The 22,608-nt window shown below is 39.7% G+C and overlaps 1 protein-coding gene across 1 annotated transcript in view; it reads left to right on the top strand.

Annotated features, from left to right (window-relative positions):
- Window positions 1–22,608, top strand: part of Pla2r1 (phospholipase A2 receptor 1) — a 112,782-nt gene that overhangs the window by 8,035 nt on the left and 82,139 nt on the right. Inside the window, 3 exon segments of the mRNA XM_026393095.2 lie at window positions 8,074–8,457; window positions 10,678–10,851; window positions 19,342–19,515. Coding sequence (XP_026248880.2) covers window positions 8,074–8,457; window positions 10,678–10,851; window positions 19,342–19,515 — 732 coding nt within the window.

Raw genomic sequence — 22,608 nt, 5'->3', positions numbered from 1 at the left:
CTGAGTGGGAGCCCATGACCTCTGTCCCATCCAGGTACTGAGTGTACCGAGTGTGGGCCGTCCTCGGTATTCACAGAAGTTGCAATCCCTTGTGGGCCCATGGGAAGGAAAAATTGATTTGACTTCCCCATGTCCATCCAGTGCCACGCATTTTCAGTTTATCCTGGACCCTGCAAATCGTGTAGGCAGTCCAAATAAGAGGGATGGAACCCCCAAACATGATTTTGGAATGAGACCTTGTTAGCAGATAGGGTCTTTATAGAGGTAAACAAGTTAAAATGGGGTGATTGAAGTGCCCTAGTTCATATGAATGGCATCCTCATCAGAAGGGGAAACTTGGACAGAGAAACATGCATAGAAAGTAAATTCTATTAAGAGACAGGAAGAAGACAGCCAAGGAGAGAGGTCTGGAGCAGCTCCTGCCCTCCTCCCCTCGGCCCTCAGAGGGAACCAAGGTTGCCACTCCTTCATCTTACAATCCAGCCTCCAGAATAGGGAGAAAATTAATTTGTCATTGAAGTCACGCAGTTCATGGTCCTTTCTTAGGGCAACCCTAGCACCAGAGATTAAATATGTCTTGTTTTAATTCCTACCTAGAAATTAAGTAAATATATAGATATTTTAAATAAGTATATTCTCAAAGCAGTTAAGACAGATAGCTCAGTGTAAACGCTTTTGCCTTCAATAATGTTGCATTATTTCCAGACCTGTTTTGGTTGATGGTGGAGCTGTTTTCTGTTTTTGTTTGCTTTGGTGATCTAGTCTCTGTATCATTTCCCCCAGGGCTTTAACATGCAGGCATCTGTGAGATGTTGAACAATGTCTGTCTTCTTGTGCTTGCCATAACTCGGAGACTCCCTGGTGACTGAGATGATACATTTTCAACACTGTCTATAGGATAATAACAAAGCCACTGTGAATAATGGTTTTTATACCAGCAATGTCTGTTGGGTACCTTCCAGTTAAATAAGGCCAAGTGATGGGGGAATAGACCATAAGCTAAAAGGATGAAAAATGTTTTCAACTAGGTTTAAAAATGCATTGCTAAGATAGCAAGTTGTAGCAAAGAGCCAGGGACAAAGAGAGGGAGACAGGATGGAATGCAAGAAGCAAGGACAGTGTGAAAGGGTTAACCCTCCCACAGGGGGCTGGTAACAGGCAATTTGAAGCCTCACAAAAGTGCAGCCCAGCAGAGCTGATTAAGCTGGGTTTCATTTTTCCCACATGTGAAAGAGTATTGTGTTCTTCCGTGGAACTTGGAGCAGTGATTTGGGGAGATTAGAGAGAAAGAGGAAGAGAACATGTAAAAAGATTTAGCAAGAGGGGTCCCAAGGGCCTGTGGAGCTGCTGATTATCCAGGTTCAGAAGCTGCAGGAGAATAAAGAAGGTTCAGAGTCAAGGACAATGCTAGGACAGGGAAAGAGAAGGATGTTCTGCAACAGGAGGAGGAGAGGTGGTTGTTTTGCTTTTGTTTTATTTCTGTTTTTGTTTGCTTGCTTGCATTTTGTAGTCCTGGGGATCAAACTCTACCACTGAGCTATATCCCTGCCCTTTTTTATTCTGACTCAAGGTTTTGCTAAGTGGCTAAGGCTGGCCTCCAACTTGCAATCCTCCTGCTTCAGCATCCTGATTCAAGGAGAAGATTTTTTAAGTACTTATGTAACTTTTTAGTTAATTAATAAAATGCATTTGACAGAAACTCAGACTTCAGATTATTAATAGACACACCAAAACTCAGAAGATTTGACCTAAAATGCACATTTCATGCAGAAAAGGGTCAGAAGGGCTGGAACACTTTTTGCTTAGTCCTGTGGATCTGTTCTTTCAAGAACCATGCAGGTATCACTTCCTGAAGGCATGGGAAATTCCTCACTTACTGGTTTGGAAAGTCATGTGAAGAACCCAGATTTTCCATATCACTCAGCAGTGAGCAGGACTTGATTCTGCAGCTTACAACATCCCTTCATTGTTCACTGAAGGGGATGTGACAAACCCAAATCTGTGACACGGGACAAGGGGGACGGGCACAGCTTCAGAAAAAGCTGACCACCTTCTGGTTACAGAGAGATGCCCTCCCCATTAACTTCGGAGCCCCATCCCTGCCAAAACAGAAATGCTATAGGAACAGCAAGAAAACGAACCAACTCAAGAGATGATGCAGGCAGGAAGTACGTGAGCCCAGCATGAGCTACATGGGCTGATGGAGTGGAGGAGGTTGTGCCCAGAGGACTGGGCTAGGCTTTTGAAATTGGATTGCAGCTTGTAAACTGTGGCTTCCTAATAGCTTGTCTTAAACATTGCACTTGACGTGAACCATACACTTGAACTTTTCCTTTCAGTTCTCTTAACATAGAGCAGCACAGAGGCCAACTGTATGTACGTAGTTGGATTCAGTGAACTCCATCGCCGTAAAATTTATTGAATAGCAGGAAACCCTTTGCTTGCTTAAAATGCCACCATAAAAAAATAGTATTTCTTTAGGAATTTTATTTTATTGTTTCAATTTTTATTTACTTATTTTTTTTTTTTTTGGTAAAAGTGCAGACACTTCATGGAGGCCTAACAGTTCAAACCTCATCTTAGTCACTTAACACTCCAAACCTTCAATCAGCCAGTGCTAAGAGAATAGTTATCTTAAGTTGAAGACAGTATTGAAGGCAGGGAGAGGTACTGGAAGCGGCACTAAGTTCACTTCCTAAAAGAACCTCCAGTTGGCACTGTTCATATCAAATTGTACTCTCGGCCCAGGCTTTGGACTCTGACATCTTGGCATTATAGAGATTGGCAGGCCTCTGACAGTCCTTTGAGTACTTGAAGGCAAAAAAAAAAAAAAAAAAAAAAAAAAAAGATTCATTACAATACCTTTCCAGAATCATCATGTATTAGTCAGTCTTCTGTTACTATAATGAAATAACTAAGGCTTGGACTTTATAAAGAAAACAGGTTTATCTGGTGAGTATCTTATGGCAGATGGCATCTTGGCCAAAATACATGTGAGAAGGAGATCCTCCATGGCAAGAAAGGAAGCCAGACAGAGGGGAAGAGGCAATTTTGCATCTTTTCTAAACAATCCTTTCACATGAACCAACCAGAGTCCTGTGAGAACTGCATCAGTTCTTTCCAAGGGCAGCACCCTCCATGACTTCATTACTTCCCACTAAGCCTCATTTCTTAAAATCCTATCACATTGCCACACTGAGAACCAAGCTCCCAACACATGAATCCTTGGACACACTCACACCATGTCCCAACCATAGCAATCACACTCCACCCATCACCTAATCCACTTACCTCTTCCCTGTATGTGGTGTCTCCCTATTGGCTAGGTCTAACTGCTCTCTCCTGTCCTTTGCATCACTGATGCACTGACACCTTTAATCTCTCTAGGTGGATCACAGCAATAGTCTCCAGACTCCTCCCCAAGTGTGCTAGGGTACCATCTCCTCCCACCTAATTCAGAACTCCTCAGGGGCAGGAGCTTAGTCATTCTTCTTTGATTGTCTTGGCACCTAAAACAATGCTGGGCACATAGTAGGTGCTCAGTAATGTTTTTGTTGAATGACTTACCACCCTGATTCATCTTTTACTCCATAGCCTCAGTCATGTCTTGTCCCAAAGCTCCCTTTCACCTGAAGAAGAATATACAAATTTTTAAATAAAATTCAAGTTCTTGCTGGGCACAGTGGTGCATGCCTATAATCCCAGAGGCTTGGGAGGCTGAGACAGGAGATCACCAGTTCAAAGCCAGCCTCAGCCAAAGTGAGGGGCTAAGCAACTCAGTGAGACCCTGTCTGTAAATAAAATACAAAATAGGGCTGGGGATGTGGCTCAGTGGTCAAGTGCCCCTGAGTTCAATCCCTGGTACCCCCCCATCAAAATTCAAGTTCTTCATAAAATGATCCCAAACTACCTCTTTATGACTTCACATTTTACTATGGTCAATATCTTTTTAAATTTTTATATGTTATTTATTTTAGATATACATGACAGTATATATTTTGACATATTTATACAAACAAGGAGTATATCTTACTCTAATTAGGATCCCAGTCTTATGGTTGTACCTGATGTGGAGATTCATTGTGGTATACTCATATATGTACGTAGAAAAGTCATGTTAGATTCATTCCACTGTCCCTCCTGTTCCTATCCCCCTTCTCTTCCCTTCATTCCCCAGACTGTCATCATCCAGGAGCTGATTGTTTGCATCATTTCTCAGCGTTGGTGACATTCTCTGTCCAGAATGTCTCCTCTGCATGATTTCTCGCCTCTCCTTCTAGAGATTGACACTCCCCCACTCTCCTGACCACTGTGACAAGGACAGGGATCTTTGCCTGTCTTGTTCATGAGTGCACCCCTGTTGTTACAAACATTAGGTCCCTGGTAAGTGTTTGTAGGATGAAAATATGAGGCAGTTGGTGGATTCTTGGTTCTACCCTCAACTACTGCCTTTTACCCTTTACTTCCACCCCGTTGTGCTTTTATCTCTTAGTCAAAATACATTTTGACACTGAGTTATAATTACTTCCATACATTTCAGTGATTGCTGGGGAGAACATGGGTGGCTGGAGGGCACACATTGCAACACAGCCCCCTCCACCTGCCGGGGTCCAGCACATGCAGTATTAGGTACCCAATACATGCTGGTGGTTTGAAATTTCAAGTCTCCTACTTCAAAATATTCAACAACAATCTATACTAGTTCATTTTCTTCTTTCTAGCTTACAAATGAGTGCATGTCAATACAGCTATGTCTGGACTGAACATGGTCCTCACTGGGTATATGGGTCTAAAGCTTCTAGGACAAAATGGATTTGGTGAGAGTAAAAGAACGATTCAATTAAATAATCTTTATAGTTCCATCCAGCTCTGAAGCTCATGGTTCTGGGTTTATGGGTAAAGTGAGTCTCCACACCCATATTCCTTAGGACTGTTCTTTCTTGTCCTCCCTGGAAAATGTGCGGACACTTCCCACGCAGAAAGGAGCCCTGTCCACCCCTTACATGACATCAGCAGAGGGTCCAGTAAGATGTCTTTAATTTTGGTCTGTTTTCTTGATCATGACTTTTATCACTTGTTTTTAAAGGGCTTATCTTGAGTTGTAATTATAGTATTTCCTTTAGAACAAATGGAACTTCCTTCTTTTTATTAACTAGGAAAATTTCCATGGTTTCAGAACAAATAGATACAGTTTCAAAGGACAGATATTTAGGCAAATAATTTCTCTATCTCTAACACCACATATAGTGAATGCTTATGGAATGAATTAATTAATGAAGGAAATATTTTATTGAAATAATGTCATAAAAGAAATTTCCTAAACTTAAGTTTAACAGTTGCCCAAAGAAACATTCTTAGCCCACTCCTCAGAAGAGTATGTGTTATCTTACGGTATGTTATCTATGGCTCCCACTAGAAGGAGCTCAGAAGTAGAAAGTAGGAGCACTAACTCCTATGATTTTTTTTTAAAAGGATGGAAATTAGCTTATAAGTTACTTCTAGTAAATCAATCCTTCTTCTTCTCCTCCTAAACTTATAATTATGAAGGGAAGCATAATAACATTTTCCTGCAAAGAGATTTAGTAATTCTGGCAGTACTTCATTAATCACTTAATCAGTGTTCAAGCAGAACTGATGTCCTTGACATATATAATCAATCTTGATTCCTCCCACATTTGATTTTCATCCTTTTTGAAACCCAGCAACTATACACACTAAGGATTATTGGCCCATTTCCACATTATAGTTTTGTTAGAGACAACTCATGTGCATATAGTAATAATCAGAATATTGATTCCTATAGTGGGTCTCCTCACAGTCTATTTGAAACACCCTTATATTTAATGGATTTATGATGTGTTTAGGATCAGATTTTATTATAACTTTGGGAAATAGGCTCAGGTCATTTATTAGCTTAACATATTTGAAGGTAGCATGTTTATTTTTATAGGCAATCCCCAGGTGCTTGTTTATGAAACATTCTGAAGAACTTTTCCAAAGCTGCATCCTACAGGCAGCTGGCATGGAATTGTAATGGTACCCCAATATTAAGAAGCATGGATTGGGTTTGTCTCATATCTTCTGCTTTGGAAAGGGGTTGCTTTCAGAGATCAAGGAATCTGCCCAGTTCTAGTCTCCAGAGCTCTTAGCCACTGACCAGCTATTCTACCTACCTATGTTAGGTATATTAAGGGGTGAGGCCCAGATCTGGAGATATTTGAATGTATAAAATATACATGGCTATGGTGCCATCATAGTAAAATAATTATCCTTTAATGAAAAATTAATGGAACTCTGAGCTAGCTAGAAAGTAATTAGTAGATTACAACAGAAATTAAAGTTAACATTCTACCCAGGCATGAAAAGGTGAAAAGGAGGGTTGGAAGGAAGGTTAATTATCAGAGTCCATATCACGTTGATGAAAGGTGGATTTGATTTTGAATGACTATTACTAATAACCATACAGACATGGCCTTCATTAGGAAAACAAATTTCCTGATCTAAATGAAATCTCCTTAAAACCATTTATTCTCTCACTAACCCACCGCGGCCACTGCCACTCCCTTCTCTTTTGCTCTGATGTATGGTGATCAAAGCAATTTTCTGACAACTAATTTAACTTCTCAAACACATGGCTATAAGAAAGGTTATCAATTATTAAATGAGGTATGGCTTTCATTAATACATTGACAATTTTTTTAATGGTGTCTTAAGTGATTTTTGTTACCATACATCAGTTCTCCTTGGCCAGATTAATTTTGGAAAAACCAAAGAACTTTACCAAAAGTGAAGCATTTTTCCCTTAAACCCAGACATGAGGAGGTTCATTCTGCACTGTTTCAAATCTCTTGAAAGCTGTATCTTGCCTCTGCTGCATGACAAAACCCTCCCTAAACCCTGGCCATTGTAAAGGAACCTGACTATGTGCCTTGGGAGCTCTGAAGGACAGACAGGAAGTAAAGTCTAAGACAGGAGCTTAGCTGAGGGGAGAGCAAAAGAGCCCTGATCAGACTTTCAGTGCAGAAGGGAGCTTCAGCATTCATGGGCCTCAACAACAGCTACTGGCAAGTTCAGTCAATATTGAGCACTTACTGAACTTTGACATTGTGTTCAGGATACTCTGTGCTTGGACATGATTGTCATCTTCAAAAAATGAAAACCAAAAAAAATCTGTGAGAAAACACAGCCATGATGATTGTGCAATTGGCGACTTCCAGTCAGCAGCTTAAGTCAGGTAATAGGTTGGAGCTAGCATATTCCCTGGCCGGGTCCCACTAGCTTTTGCACAGGAAACTCACCCAGATCCCTTCTTCTGGCTCCAGAGGGAAGAGTTCAGTACTATGTCACAAAATGTCTACTTCCTCCACATGGCAATGTGGCCTCTGGTTTCTACCACTGTTGTGATGTTCTAGCCACCTGTCTTTTATCTAGGTATGGAGCATTAGCTAGTGTCCTGTTTACCTGCTGCTGATAGTCCCATGCAACCAGGCTACTCCTAACAAAACAAAAAATATTGCCACTTTTCTACTCCTGATGGATCCAGCACAGAAAGCAAATGTTAAGAAGCATTGTTTTTTCACCAGCATGGGGAATTATCTAGCACTTTCCTATATCCTCTTGGTGGTAGAGATTTTCATTTCAGTAACTCAGCTGTCATGTTCTTAACATCCAGGCACGCCTTTGAAGAAAACCTAAAGTATCACCACATATCTGGACACCCAATGCCCCTCCCCCTTGTTCTGATTATTATCACTTTCTGTCCAGTTGTGGTGAGTGCTTTCTCTCATCAGTATCACCAAATGATTGACAGGTAGTTCTGTTCTTCTATGGCCAAGGGAATCTTAGATCAGAGGTCTCCATTATCTCCAATAAGTCCTTTATATTTCCCTCCCCAAAACCTCCTGTTTTATGCAAAGAAAGCCCTTCAAGTAGACCCTACCCATCAGCTCCAGATCTATCTGGAATGGCTAGCAGCTACAACATAGCACAGCTTAGATATATACACGGGATCCTTGTGGCACTAGTTAATTACATAAGAAAGTCACATACCACATCTTTTATTTTTTGTTACAGATAAAGGAATATTCATTATCCAAAGTGAGAGTCTTAAGAAATGCATTCAAGCAGGTAAATCTGCACTGACCCTGGAGAACTGCAAACAGCCAAACAAGTACATGCTGTGGAAATGGGTTTCAAACCACCACCTCTTTAACGTAGGAGGCAGTGGTTGCCTGGGCCTGAATTTATCTAATCCAGAGCAGCCACTAAGCATATATGAATGTGACGCCACCTACGTTTCCTTGAGGTGGCGCTGTAACAGGAAGATGATCACCGGCCCGCTCCAGTACATGGTGCAGGTGAAGCAGGACGACATGGTTGTGGCCTCAAGGAAACATCTCCATAAGTGGATTTCCTACATGTCCGATGGTGGGGACATTTGTGAACATCTTCACAAAGGTAAAAAAATGCTTTAAATCAAAGTGCACATGGGATGGTATGCAGTATTTAGGAAACGGTCATGCTAAAGATACTGGATGATAAATGACATTCTATTTTTTGTCTACCAAGCATGGTCTGTGAGGAGGCACACTTTATCAGGGGACTTATATTTTCTATAGTTCTATTATTTTTGGCATTTTAAAACAGAAAACAAAAAAGTCACATAGTTAAATTATTTCCCTCAGGGTTTGTTTCTTTTGTAGCTTTCTCCACCCACCTGTCCATCCATCCATCTATCCTGTAACTTGTTAAGTGGTAACTATTCTTCAGCACAGTGTTAGGTGCCTGGTTTACAAAAGCCAATAAGGCAGATTTGGTGCCTCCCCTTATGGTGCCCTGCAGAACTATGCCTCAATAAAACCACATCCTCCGAAGGACTCTAGAACATCCGTGGAAGCAGAGAATGGAACTCCTAAGGCCCAAGGTGAGATCATCTCCTGGGCTTCAAAGAATGAGTAAACAGAGAGCTAAGAGCAAGACATTTTCAGGGCTTCCTACATACAATAAAGCAAGTGCTACAAACCAGCACTCAAAATGCCATAGTTCTAAAGAAGAACTCAATATTTTGCTTCAATTTTTTAGCCATATACCCAAACTCACGTGCACACAGGGAAAGACCCAGCAATATATGCTTCTGAGTAGAAGGCAGGGGACTGAAACCAAAGCATTGTGTCCTAAAATGCCTCTGGCTCCTAACAGACATAACTGCTAAGACTGGTGGTGTGCTGTGAGCTCAGTCTAGTCCCTGCCAACTCCATAGCTGACCCTTTTGCCCAGGACCTGTTGACTAAATTGAGGGTGGCCTTAATGCCCCTTACCATAGGAAGCCCCAGCTGAGTCATGAAGTTTTTGTTGATTCCTTCTTAACTCAAAGGATGGTGGATGGTTGCAGTGTATTGAGAACCCAGCCAGCAGACCACATCTGTGTGGTCATCTTTCTAGCCAATGGGCCTCCATCACTCTCTCTCCATTTAGGCTGGTTGCCACACTGCACCCAGAGATTCTTTAAAAATGGAAATCTGTCCCAGCAGCTCAGAAGGCTGAGGCAGGAGGATAGTGAGTTCAGAGCCAGGCCCAGAAAATTAGCGAGGGCCTGAGAAATTCAGTGAGACCCTGTCTCTAAATCAAATACCAAAAAAGAGGGGGCTGGGGATGTGGCTCAGTGGTTGAGTGCCCCTGAATTCAATCCCTAGTAAAAAAAAAATAAAATAAACAAATAAATAAAAATAAATTTAAAATGGAAATCTAACCATGTCACTTTCCCTTTCAAAACTTGCCTGTGACCTTTCACCATACTCTCCACCACCCTCAGAGTAAAAGGCAACATGGCAGATAGTCCTACGGGTGCAGACACTCTAGGACTTCACTGCAACCCCTTCCCCTGAGCAGCCTTGCTCTTCTTCATTCACCCCACACACTCCTTTCTCCACACCTTTACATTTGTTGTTCCTTTTGCTGGCACAAATATTTCCACAATTAACACCCCCATTCTACCCAGCTCTTATTCAGGTAGACTTTACATTGGTGCACACACACACACACACACACACACACACACACATTCATGCACGCACATTTGCGCATGCTTGCAGTCTTCTTACCCCATTTTATTTATCTTCATGGGACTTACCACGACCTGAAATTATCATATGTTTGTTTCTTTGCTTTCCCTTTGTCTCTCCCCACTAAAGCAGAAACTCCTCATGAAAAGGAATTTTTCTCTGTTTTGTTCACTAAGATATCCCCAGTGCAAGGTACATTAAGTGCTCACCAAATATTTATTGAATGAATAAATTAATAAATTCCTATGAAACCATTGACGTTTAAATACCAACACTGGTGTATTGGGGAATTGGCAGATACTTTGAAGTAAAATCTTCATTAAATTTTCCTTTTCATCCATTCACAAGTTCTGTGCTACCGTAGCAGCCCACTGTAGTAAATAAACAAGTGGATGAATGTACAAGCAAACCATTTAACAGTTCTTCCTCTGAACCCAGGCCTGGAACTGGCTCTTCTACAGCCACTAGACAATGATGACCTGGGAGCTCAGAAGGGTTAGTTAGTGCCTGCAGCTAGGAGGATTTCAGTCGATAAAAATGCATAACAAGATGACAGTGTGCCAAGATAATGCTGATACTGTATTTATCTGACTTTGTCATTTATTTTTTCTCCTAGACATGTATACAATCAAAGGGAATGCCCACGGGATGCCATGCATGTTTCCCTTCCAGTATAACCATCAGTGGTTTCACGAATGCACCCGAGAAGGCCGGGAAGATGATTTGCTGTGGTGTGCCACCACAAGCCGATACGAAAGAGATGAGAAGTGGGGATTTTGCCCAGATCCCAGTAAGAATAAATTTAGTCTTCTCTGTATGTCATGAATGAATCGAGGATGATTAGAAAGCATGCGTATCTAAAGAAAAGCACCAGCATTGATGTATTGGAGTCTGAATAAGCACCCTGATTCCATTAATCCCGATCTTGATTTGGGGCTTGTTTTTGCCTTGGAAAAAACAATTCAGATGTATATTCCCTTCCCCCCACTTACATTCAAAAAGATGTTAATTAGCCATTCTTCATTAAGCTCAGTACATAAGGATGCTTTAACCAGAATCAAATTATAATACTCTGTGATCTCATTAATCCCAGCTTCCCGGTAGGGTACTTCAAAACAAACCTGAATGCACATAAAGCCCAGTTATCCTTTCAATCCACTGCCTCTTCTGAGTGCCCTAATTTCCCCACATCCATACTGCTTGTCTTGGCCATTGTCAAGTCCAGGCGTCAACTGGCCCCTTGATGATCTTTACATAAAATCACAGTTCCCTCATTATTTCTCCACAATGGGTTCTCATCTTGTCTCCCTTTCCTTACTATTTATTCTCTAGCTATAGCCTCAAAATCCTTTTATCTTCTTGACTTTCAAGTTCCAGTGACAGATGCAAAGTTCTTTTTTTCAAATTAATGCTTTATAATTTTTATCTTATTTTTATTTAACATAAAGGTTTCTAATTGTTCCTACATATTGGATAATATTTATCTACACTTTCTGCTTTCTCTATTCCATTTCTTCCATCTTTGCTCCTGCAAGTCAGAGTATAGTTTTTAGAACCTCTTCATCTTTCATGCCTACTTCCCCTCCACTTATGTAATGAAATGAAAAAAATTTTAAAAGAAAGCTAATTGAAGAGATTAAGTCCAAAGAATCTGATTTACAAATTATGTATAGAATTGTTTTATAATCTAAGAGCCAATATGGCTTAGTAAAACAAAGGAGGATAGGCTTTGAAGTCTGATAAGCCAACACTAGAGTCCTGTTTCCTCCCAACAATGAGATTTTAGGAAGTTCCCTTTGTCTCTCTGGGTTTTAGATTCCTTGGTCATAAAATGGAGATAATTGCACTACCTATTAGTGTTATTGTATGGATTCAAAGTTAATCCATCTGAGGGATTTACAGCACCTGGCACACAGTATGTACTCATAGGGATTGGTTGCCACTCCCACCATCATCATCATCAAACTTAATTTATCTTTTCTGCATACACTTCTCAATCAACGGTCCTTCCTCTTTATTGCCCATCAACAAGCACTAGGCTAAGCATAGTGGTGAATACCAAGAGTTTTAGAACTTTGGATTCTCCCTCGAAAGAACTTGGCATCTACATGGAAGGCATGGCTCTATGGTTGGCTCTATGCCAGAAAACGCAGACTATATTTGATAAGATGTTCTAGAATCACCTGAGACATAGTTAAAAATGCAAGTGCTTGCTCTTCTCCTAGAGATGCAGAGAGTCCAGGATTCAGGACTCAAGTATCTGCATTTTTGACAAGTCCTTAGGTGATCCTGATGCAGATAATTCATCATCAAAGAATTCATAGGAGGCAGGTAATTCCATGCAACACACATCTATGAATAGGGTGACATTAGGACAGTTAACAACCAATATGATATAGGCTATTAAACAATCCAAGTAGAGATCTTAGTGTGGGGTTTGGAGTTCTAGAAGCCCCCTTCTGGTATTAACCCCCAAGCTGCTGGAATGTGAATGAAGAGGTGCAGGGAAGTTTGAGGTAGCAGGGTGCTTGGGACATTAGCTATTCTACAAGCATGACAATATTTTGTCATTTAATAAGTGTCAGATCACCAACTTTCTCCATCCACATCCATCTCACATCCAGGTGTACATGCAAGTAATCCCTACACACCCTCAATTCCTCAACCAAATGTCACGTTACTTGCATTATCTTCTCTATTTCTATCTCCAGTAGATGTCATTAAAACCAAATAAACGAACAAATACTAATAGAATTAACACATATTTCACATGGATCTATTAGTAGTGACTAAAAAAAAAAAAGAAAAAGAATGATAGTATTCTTTTAAGCTTCTCAGAAAAGCTCTGTTACTTATAGCCATTACATCTTCTCAGTGGAAGCCTGGGTTTCATGGGGCTCAGGACTTTTCACCCCCCAGACTATCTCTTTGCTCGGCTTCCTACAGCTCAGAAGCTTCCTCCACTTGACAGACTGCCAGATTCCCCTCTCTTGACCTTTACCACAACCAGAAGGGAGCATGTTTGTGTGGACAGTGCTGAACTGCTGTTCCAGTTTCTTCCTTTCTTGTTACTTTCGGTTCCAGGTGGCCAACATAACTCAAAATGATGTGTCAGAGACTGAAATCTGAGCAAGCTGATAGCTCTTTCCATGGGGTCAACAAGTGGATGGGACAGAGAGGAAAGGTTCATACTTCTGCATTTCATCTCACATTTCTCTCATGGAAATCTTTTCTCACAATGCTGAGGTTGTTTTTTTTTAAGTTGATTGTAAGTGATTTAAATTCAAAACTTAATACTGATGAACACACACACACACACACACACACACACACACACACACACCACAGTGAAGGGTGTGATTAAAGATCTTCAGGAATAAGCATGATGCATAGGAATCTCTCTGGGTTCGTTCAGAGGTCATTTGGGCCATTCTTGGTCTCCCAGGGTTCTATGCCCTACAAAGCTGGAGAGTCACAGTTGGTTTGAGATATTTTTAGAATACCAATCTCTGGAATGATCTGATGGCCCTTGAACCTTATTCAGTTGATATGATTTTGATATGATAGAGCACATTGATACCAGTGTCAGTGTATAATTGCCACCTTCACCTGAGCCTCCAACAAGAATCAGAGAAGCTATTATGTCTCTCTTCATCAGAGTGAAAAAATTTTTGCACTTCAAAGGACATTATCAAGAAACTTGAAAGAAGGGCTGTGGATGTGGCTCAGTGGTAGAGCACTTGTCTAACATGCACAAGGCCCTGGGTTCCAGTCCCAACACTGGAAAACTAAAGAAGGAAAATGAGACAAAAGCTTACAGAAGGGAGAAAATGTTTGCAAATATTTTCCACTGGGGAAATAGAAAATATTTCCTATGAAAAATATTTGCAAATATTATGTATCTTACAAGGATCTTATATCTATAATATTATTACAAGTTAACGATAGAAAGACAAATAATTCTATTTTAAAAAGTGGATAGACACTTTTCCAGAGATTTACAAATGGCTAATAAATACATAAAAAGAAACTCAACATCACTAGCCATCAGGAAAATTCAGCAAAAACCACAGTGAGACACCATTTCACATCCACTATCAAAAAGAAAGATAATAATAAATGCTAGTGAGGATGTAGAAAAATTAGAACTTCATCCACTATTGCTAGGATTGTAAAAGATATAGCTCTTTGTAACACAACCTGTCAGTTCCTCAAAAGATTAAATATAAAGTTCCCTATCATTCTGCATTTTGCTACTAGGCATATAATCAGAAGAAAGGAAAACATGCCCACACGAAGCTTGTACATAGATACTCATAGCAGCAAATTCATAACAGCCCAAAAGTAGAAACAATACAAATGTCTGCCAACTGATGAACACATAAATATAGTGTGATATAGCCCTATGGTGGAATATTACTGGGCAGTAAAAGAAAAGAAATACTGGTACATGTTACAATGAAGATGACTCTTGAAACATTATGCTAAGTGACTGAAGTCAGTCACAAAGAGCACATATTGTGTAATTCCATTTATATTAAATGTCCAAAATAGTCAAACCTTAGAGATAGAAACTAGATTTGTGGCTCTTGTGGACTGGAGGTAGAGAGGAGGATTGAAGGGAAAGTGGGGAGTGACTACCACTGGGTACTGGGTTTCTTTTTGGTGTGATGAACTTGGTCTAAAATTGATGGTGTTGAGCTGGGGATGTAGCTTAGTGGTAGAGTGCTTGTCCGACATGCATGCAGCCCTGGGTTCAATCCCCAGCACAGTAAAAATAAATAAAATCGAGGGCATTTATGGTTGCACAATGTTTTGAATATACAAAAAAAAGAAATGGATTGTAAAGTTTTAATGGGTGAATTATATGGTATATGAATTATATTTTAATAAAATTGTTTTTAGATAAATAGGAAATGAAGAAATGTAGATCATATGTGTATTATAGTATGTGACTGGTGGAGACAGAGAGAAGGCAGTAACTGGGATAGGGAGGCCAAGTAAGGAGTTTTGTTGTTGTTGGTGGTACTGGTGGTGGTTGTCTTCGTTGTGATTTCTTGCTTTTTAAGGATGAGAGATGCTGAACCATCTATGAATGCATCTGAAAATGATCTCCAAAGACATTGAAAATACAGGAAAGTGAGGCAGCTGGCGGAGGCCATGTGATCTCTCAGAAGACAGAAGGAAGTAGGGTCCAGATCAAAGATGCACAGATTGGCCTTTTATAGATAAAGACAATTTCTCTAGGAGAGATGAGGTAGGGTACAGTGCAGGCCCATTAGTTACATTAGGTGATGGAAGAAAAGTAGAGAAACCAGTCTAGTGGCCGTGACTTTCTCTTTGTAGAGGAGAAAGAAAGAATGAGCAGTTTGGACAATGGGGAAGGTGTGAAATGGGTAGCATGGTACTGGAGAGAAAGCTTCTTGGAAAGCTAGTGATGTTTCCAGGGAGTACTAGGGGTGGTTGATAAATGAGATGGGTGGAAGGACTTTCCTTGGCAATGTTCCTCTGTTGGATGCAGGCACAGAGGAGACAGATGATTGGGCTCCTTCATTGAAACAGGGCACCATAAAGTCACTAATGAGCTAACTCTTCATATTCAAAGACAGAGCAACACATAAGAAAATTGGAAGGGACAATTTTGCCTGGGGTCTTTGTAACACAGGCAGTCTAATTTTCCTTCCTTGGTGACTACTACTTCTCAGCTTCCTTTGATAACATGTCCTCCTCCACCCAACAATCTTTAAATACTGATAGGAAGCTTAGGGGATAGAATGGGCTAAGTAGAACACGCTTCCTGCTTTCCTAATGCTTCTATCAAGAGGAACAGATGATCAACAAGCAGTCACATAATGTATCATCCAATTTCAATTATGATCAGAGCTACCTTCCAAGGAGTGTATAAGGCATTCAAAAAGTGCATTGCAAGGATCCTGACTCGGCCTGTAGACCCTGTTAAACGAGATTTACCAGCAGGGCACTTTACAGGGAACAGACACTCAACAACTATTTGCTGAGTCCAGGAAGACCAAAATGAGACAAAAAATAGTAACTTTACAAGTTGGCATTCAATAACAGCTTTGATAGTACTAGTCTTCATTTTTCTAAAAACAATTCAACAATTTAAAAAAGTGACAAGAAACAGTACACCTGGGACAAGGGCGAAGCTATATCCTTAGGAAAGAAAAACAAGCCACACTTAAGAGCAAGGAAAGGCTGATATCTGCCATAGTTCACAGTAAAATCAGGGTTGGTATGAAAACACCTCAGCCCATTGCAACAGAGGTGGCTTGGAGGGGAAAGATCTCCAACCTACAACATCATGCAAATGATTTCTATCATCTCTAGCAAACAATCAACTTCCCTCAAGGAGTTCAAAATTCAGTGAGAGAAAAGATAATAGAAAGACAACCAAATATGCAAAGAAATATGATGATAATTCTATCCCTTAGATTAAATTTTTTTTCCAGAATAATTAAACATATTGAGACGTGAACTTTCAGTCTTGCGTTTTCAGTGGCTTAGAAAGAGAGAGCTAGGAGCCTGTGGCAGGTGGGTCCTGGAGAGAAGTCTCTGAGGCAGAGGTTAGCATGCAGAGAGTCTCCTGGGGAATCCTCGCAGGATGAGATTATGAGGAAAGGAAGGGAAGAGAGCAGAAGCGCATAGAGGTAGATATAATGTAGTCTAATGACCCCTAGACCAATACTATGAGGAGTTCTCAAATTGGTGTGTCCCTTCCAAGTTGCTCCTAGTTGGGAGGGGGATCTTGTCCTTGCCTTGACCAGTCATGGTGTGGAGAAGGGAAGGGAGAAGTGACCCTGGACAAAGAGACTCTTCAGCCAAAGCAACATTTGCTGAGGGGTGTCCCTTGGCAACTGGAGAAACAAATCCTTTTGTCCTGACGGGGAGCAGGGCCACCCAGAACAGTGCTCACTGCTATGCCTGGACTTGTTATTTAACAACCTTCCAGTGAGATCTGTGGAGTGACACTCCGTCCATCTAGGGAAACAGAGAGCATTTGTGTCTACCTGCACAAAAGAACAAATCCTTACATTTCAGGTAAACCAAGTTTCAATGACAAATGAGTTGACTCGTCAGGAGTATATGAACGCCTATTGCAAATACTTGACTGAAGTTTCTCTATCAAATAACTTTGAGAATTCAAAACCAAGGAAAACCTAACACCAACTGGGCCATGTGATGTGTAGCATAGACACAATCACCTGCAAACCTTTAACCTTGACTGTTGAGTATGTTAGAATTCAGGCAGGTTCTACACAAAGTCATATTGACAGAGCCAGACTAACTCTTGGGGAAAAAAATAAATAAATGGGAATGAGATCAATTGAAATGCCGTGCAGAACTTTTCTTGTCATGTATTTAGCTGTGGTCTGGAGGCTTATTAGGATTTATTGCCAAGTCTCCGTGGTAGCAGATGAGAAGCAGACACCCCACTCACCAGGACTGAGCCTCCTCTCAGATCTGCTGAGGATCGAACCCAGTGCCTCACACATATTAGGCAAGTGCTCTACCACTGAGCCATAACCCCAGCCCTCAGATTTGCTTTTCTAACATTCTACTCTCTTCTAATAGCCAAGGCCTACTTGGACACGCCCTCCTTAGGAAGGGTTTTGAATTTTTTCCTTTAAGACAGTGTTTTCTAGTATTTGCTTCCTGGAGCATCTGCCTTGGAAACCATGTTTTAAAAACATGTTTTAAAGACATGGTCCTGAAGCCTGCCCTAGACCAACTGTTTCAGAACCTCTGAGACTGACAATCTACATTTTAAAAAATAATCTGGCTAAATGAATCATTTGCACCCTTAATTAGTAAACAGTTCCCTCCCTGCTCCCCCTTCTGGTCTCAGCTGCTGCACTGGATAAACATGACAGAACTAAGCTCTAAAAAACGGGAAGGCCTAGCATTTTAGCTGAAGACCATCTCTAAGGATTTCATCTCATGGGGAAATTTCAGCCACCAGGGCAAAATGGTTACTAATTTCCCTCTCTCTTTCCCTTTTCTTTCTTCATCTGTTGTTCTGTGATAGTCTTGTCTTCTGCCCACTTCAGTTTTGGACCCTTCAATAAATACATGTATCAGCCAGGAAATTCTAAAACAACCTGAGATTTATATGTGATTTAATAACTTCTGATTAACTCACTCCGTTCTGGGGAATGTGTGTTGTAACCAAACATGAAAAAAAAAAAATTCCACATTTCCCAAGAGAACCACCTAACTAAGCATGGGGAAAAGAAACTAAAAAGGCTTTCACCATCAAATAAGTTTAAAGAATACTGAATTAAAATTACCTGAACTGCAGAACATTTCATTCTTTAATAGGCTAATACACACCGGGAATTTCCCAGAGGACACCAATGTGCATTATGGCCTGGATCTACTTTGTGGAGACTCTTGAATTCATCTTATTCTGAGGACCACAATTGGGAAAGGATGTTCTAGATTGTAGTAGGTGGCCTGTCCATCAGCTACATTCATGCTATAGGATGGATCACATTTTCTACAGTCTGAAATTCTTTGTCTGCTTACTCTATCTTAGGGCTTAATTTAGCATTTTAGCAAAAGCACCCAAACTAGGTCTTCATTTTCTGTTATTTCAAGAAACTTCAGATTTCAGATCCACATTTCATACTGCATGAAATTTACTTTCAGGCATACTATGCAATCTTTGGCCAATATCTTACAAGTGGATTTTGCTTCTATTCCTCTTGGCTGGAGGAACTATTCAAATATCAAGGTTCCTGTGCTTGATGTTTATTTGAAAATTTGTGTTCACTATTGACTCATGTAACTATTATATTCTATGTATTATATTCTATGTATTTCACTTAGCACTTGGGTATTTAGGGAGAAAAATCTTTTGAAGCAACATTTGTGTCTGTCTCCAATATACATTTTAATTCACACAGCTTTTGATGTAAAGCTGTAAATGATTACTCACCAATGAATACAGATTTTATTTTTTATCGATGTTTCACTTCTATTTCCTTCTCTTAAAACCAGTTTCTATTATTTTCCTTGAATGTATCAGAGCTTCTTTATTGACAATTTCTTGAATATCCTTAGGTAAATCTTGAAAAAGTTTAACTGTAAGACATCAATGAAATAACAATGCAGATTTTCATCTAACAGACCTAATCAAGAATAGATAAGTTTTAGAGGTTGCAAGTTGGACTCATTCCATTCAAAAGTGTCTGAGAAATATATGTCTGTATGGATAAAATAACACTATAGTGAATGTTTTCAATGGATTTTTTTCCAGCCTCTACAGAGATAGGTTGTGATGCTGTCTTGGAGAAGGACCTCAATTCACACATTTGCTACCAATTCAACCTGCTTTCATTTCTCTCTTGGACTGAGGCACATTCTTCATGCCAGATGCAAGGAAGTGCTTTATTAAGTATTGCAGATGAAAGTGAAGAAAATTTCATAAGGAGTAAGTAGGTGGATGACGCACATTGATATTGGTATGATAAAATGATTATTGTTAACAGTTATGTTCACATATGCAAAAATGTCTCTTCTGAAGACATTAGTCATTGAATTCCATTTATAAATTATTAAGTACTCTATTAATTAACAGTTTATCTGTCACTCACTGCATGCAGTACATACTGACTTTCTGGAAGATGTCAAAGAATTGAACATTTTAGTGGGAAAAGCAAAAACACACACATGTGAACTAACAGTATAAGACAATAATATAAAATGTCAAAGGATTTGTACTAACAAGCGAGACTTGTATTATACCCATTTCCTAAATCATTCTTTTTCTTCTTTATAGATTAAATGTGTTTGGGAATCCCTTTAAAATTTTTTTGGAAACATTAAAAAGTGTCAAAAAATTAGTCACTTTCATTAAGAGTTTTTGACACTTTTTTCTCAAATTTTATTACACATGTAAGACAATGAAAATAATTTTTAAATCAGCTTTACAGAAAGAAAAGCAAATGAAAAATTGCCTATAGTTCTATAAACCAGAGTTAACCATGTCCTTTTGCAAAAACATATAAATGCATGGGATATACATAGCATATAGGAACAAATGGCATCATATGAAAGTATGAGGCAACTAGTGCACATAATATAGGTGCAGGAACCAGAGAGCTCCCTGCCTGGGATTGAATCCTGCCTCTACCACTTACTAACAGATTTATTCAAGCAACTCACTTAAACACTCTGTGCCTCAATTCCTCCACTATCTAGAGGAAATAATATAGTACCTATTGTTCAGTGGAGATTACATCTTATAATGCAGATGAAGTCTTAGAAAAGTGCCCAGCACACATAAAGAATACTCAGTGTGTGTTGACCATTTAACAACCATGCACACAGTTGGGTAAGCTACCTTTTTCATTCGCCTACCTATAAGAAATGTGTCCATGTCTGTAAATATATAGTATACATCATAATTGTTAATGATTACCTAGTAGTGTAGTTAGGCAGTAATGTATTTATGTAATCTCCTCTTAATTAGAGACAGATAAAATTATCTTATTTACTAATTTGTTATAATTATTAACCATCCCTGCACATTTCATTGTTCATAATTCCACAATTATTTCTCTATAAGTTTATAGAAGTGGATTCCCAGAATGGAAGAAGAGGCACACTTACTTAAAAGCTTTTGAAAGTCAGTAACATTTTCCAGAAGAATTGTTACAAATGGATAAACAGTGCATGCCTACCCTTCCCCCCCAGGTTTGAGTGAGTCATATTAGAGGAAAACACCAATTTCCAAAATTATTATTAACCTGGACTGGTTTTTATGTAAAAGTTTGCACACCATTTATGAATTACAGTTTTATCTATCTTAACTGCAAAGATATCTTATGAGAAGATTTGGAATTATGCATTGAATTTCAATAACTATTTTTGAAAATAAAATGTTAGATATTTTGATTTATATTCCTCAATTCTATAATTAGACTTTGAAAGTTGTTTGGGAAAACAGAAGTCTATTCATAAAGACAGAATTCTGTTCTAATTAATGTATTTTTAATGATGAGAATAATCTAATGTTTCTTGCTAGTCACTGATGAACATTAACTATGGGAATAAAGAATTATCTAAATGTCATATATGCCAAGCAATATCCAAAGGAATTTACATTTGAGTTTGTTATTACAATATTGAGGGTCAATTTAGTTGTAAAGATAAGTAGACAGGTTTTTTGAACTTTAAACAGATTATAAATTGCAGAATGTCTTTATGTGTGTTAATAAAACAATTGCACAATGGACATTCAAAATATAAGAATAATTTATATTTTAATTAGATTACTTTAAAACATCACTTGGCACTTACTTAGATATGAATTATGGAAATTTCTCCCTGTTTTGTCAATGCATTTTTTGGGGGGGGCTTGGGTACTAGGAATAGAACTCAGGGGGCACTTGATCACTGAGACACATCCCCAGCCTTATTTTGTATTTTATTCAGAGACAGGATCTCATTGAGTTGCTTAGCACGTGGCTTTTGCTGAAGCTGGCTTTGAACTTTCGATCCTAACTTTCGATCCTCCTGCCTCAGCCTTCCAAGCCGCTGGGATTACAGGCGTGCACCACCAAACCTGGCATCAATGCATCTTTCAATACATTTCTTGTCATCACAAAACCTGTTTTGACCTGTTAATGGTCATATGGTGCTATTTGAAAGGAATAATTAAATCAGCATTAGGACGAGATTCCATGTGCAATCACTGAGGATGCTGTAGACTTGCTATGTGAATACCCTGACCTCATAACCTGGGTAATTAAAACATGAGATGCGAGATGCAGTGGTTAGCCAAAGGGGCCATAGAGCCAGCCTGCCATAAACTGTCTCTGACCTAAGTAGTGGGAGCAGCCTCAAATGTTTTAGTCAGCTTTTTCACTGCTGTGACCAAAAGACCTGACAATAACAATTTTAGGAGGAAAAGTTTACTTGGGGGCTTACAGTTTCTGAGGTCTCAGTTTATAGATGGCTGACTCCATTCCTCAGGGTTCAAAGCGAAGAACATTATGGTGGAAAGGTGTAGCAGAGGAAAGCAGCTGAGGACGTGGCTCCAGGAAAGGGAGAGAGAGACAGAGAGAGAGAGAGAGAGACAGAGAGAGAGAGAGAGAGAACTCTGCTCAATCAAGACAAAATATATACCCCAAAGGCATGCCTCCAGGGACCCACCTCCTCCAACCACAACCACCACCTAGTTAATCTTATCAGGAATTAATGCACTGATAGGTTAAGGTTCTCATAACCCAATTATTTTGCCTGTAAACTTTCTTGCACTTCTCACACATGAGCTCTTGAGACATCTAATAGCTAAACCCTAACATACTGCATGTGGCTTTAGTCCACACCTGATGGGGATCCCTCTGAATGATCTCTGGTCCCTTGCATTTTGCTGCTTCTCTTGGCCACACATTTCTGATTGGCTCTCCCTGCTCTGCTGTGCTTCAGCACACCTTCTGAAATTTAAAGACTTGCCTCCATTGGCTTTCTGGGAGTGGCCCTGGACACTTCCTCATCTACACTCTAAAAGTCTTAAAAC

The sequence above is a fragment of the Urocitellus parryii genome, chromosome 1, assembly GCF_045843805.1.
Source record: "Urocitellus parryii isolate mUroPar1 chromosome 1, mUroPar1.hap1, whole genome shotgun sequence".
Lineage (NCBI taxonomy): Eukaryota > Metazoa > Chordata > Mammalia > Rodentia > Sciuridae > Urocitellus > Urocitellus parryii.
The sequence above is the reverse complement of the archived record's forward strand: the minus strand, read 5'-3'. Positions and strand labels throughout refer to the sequence as shown.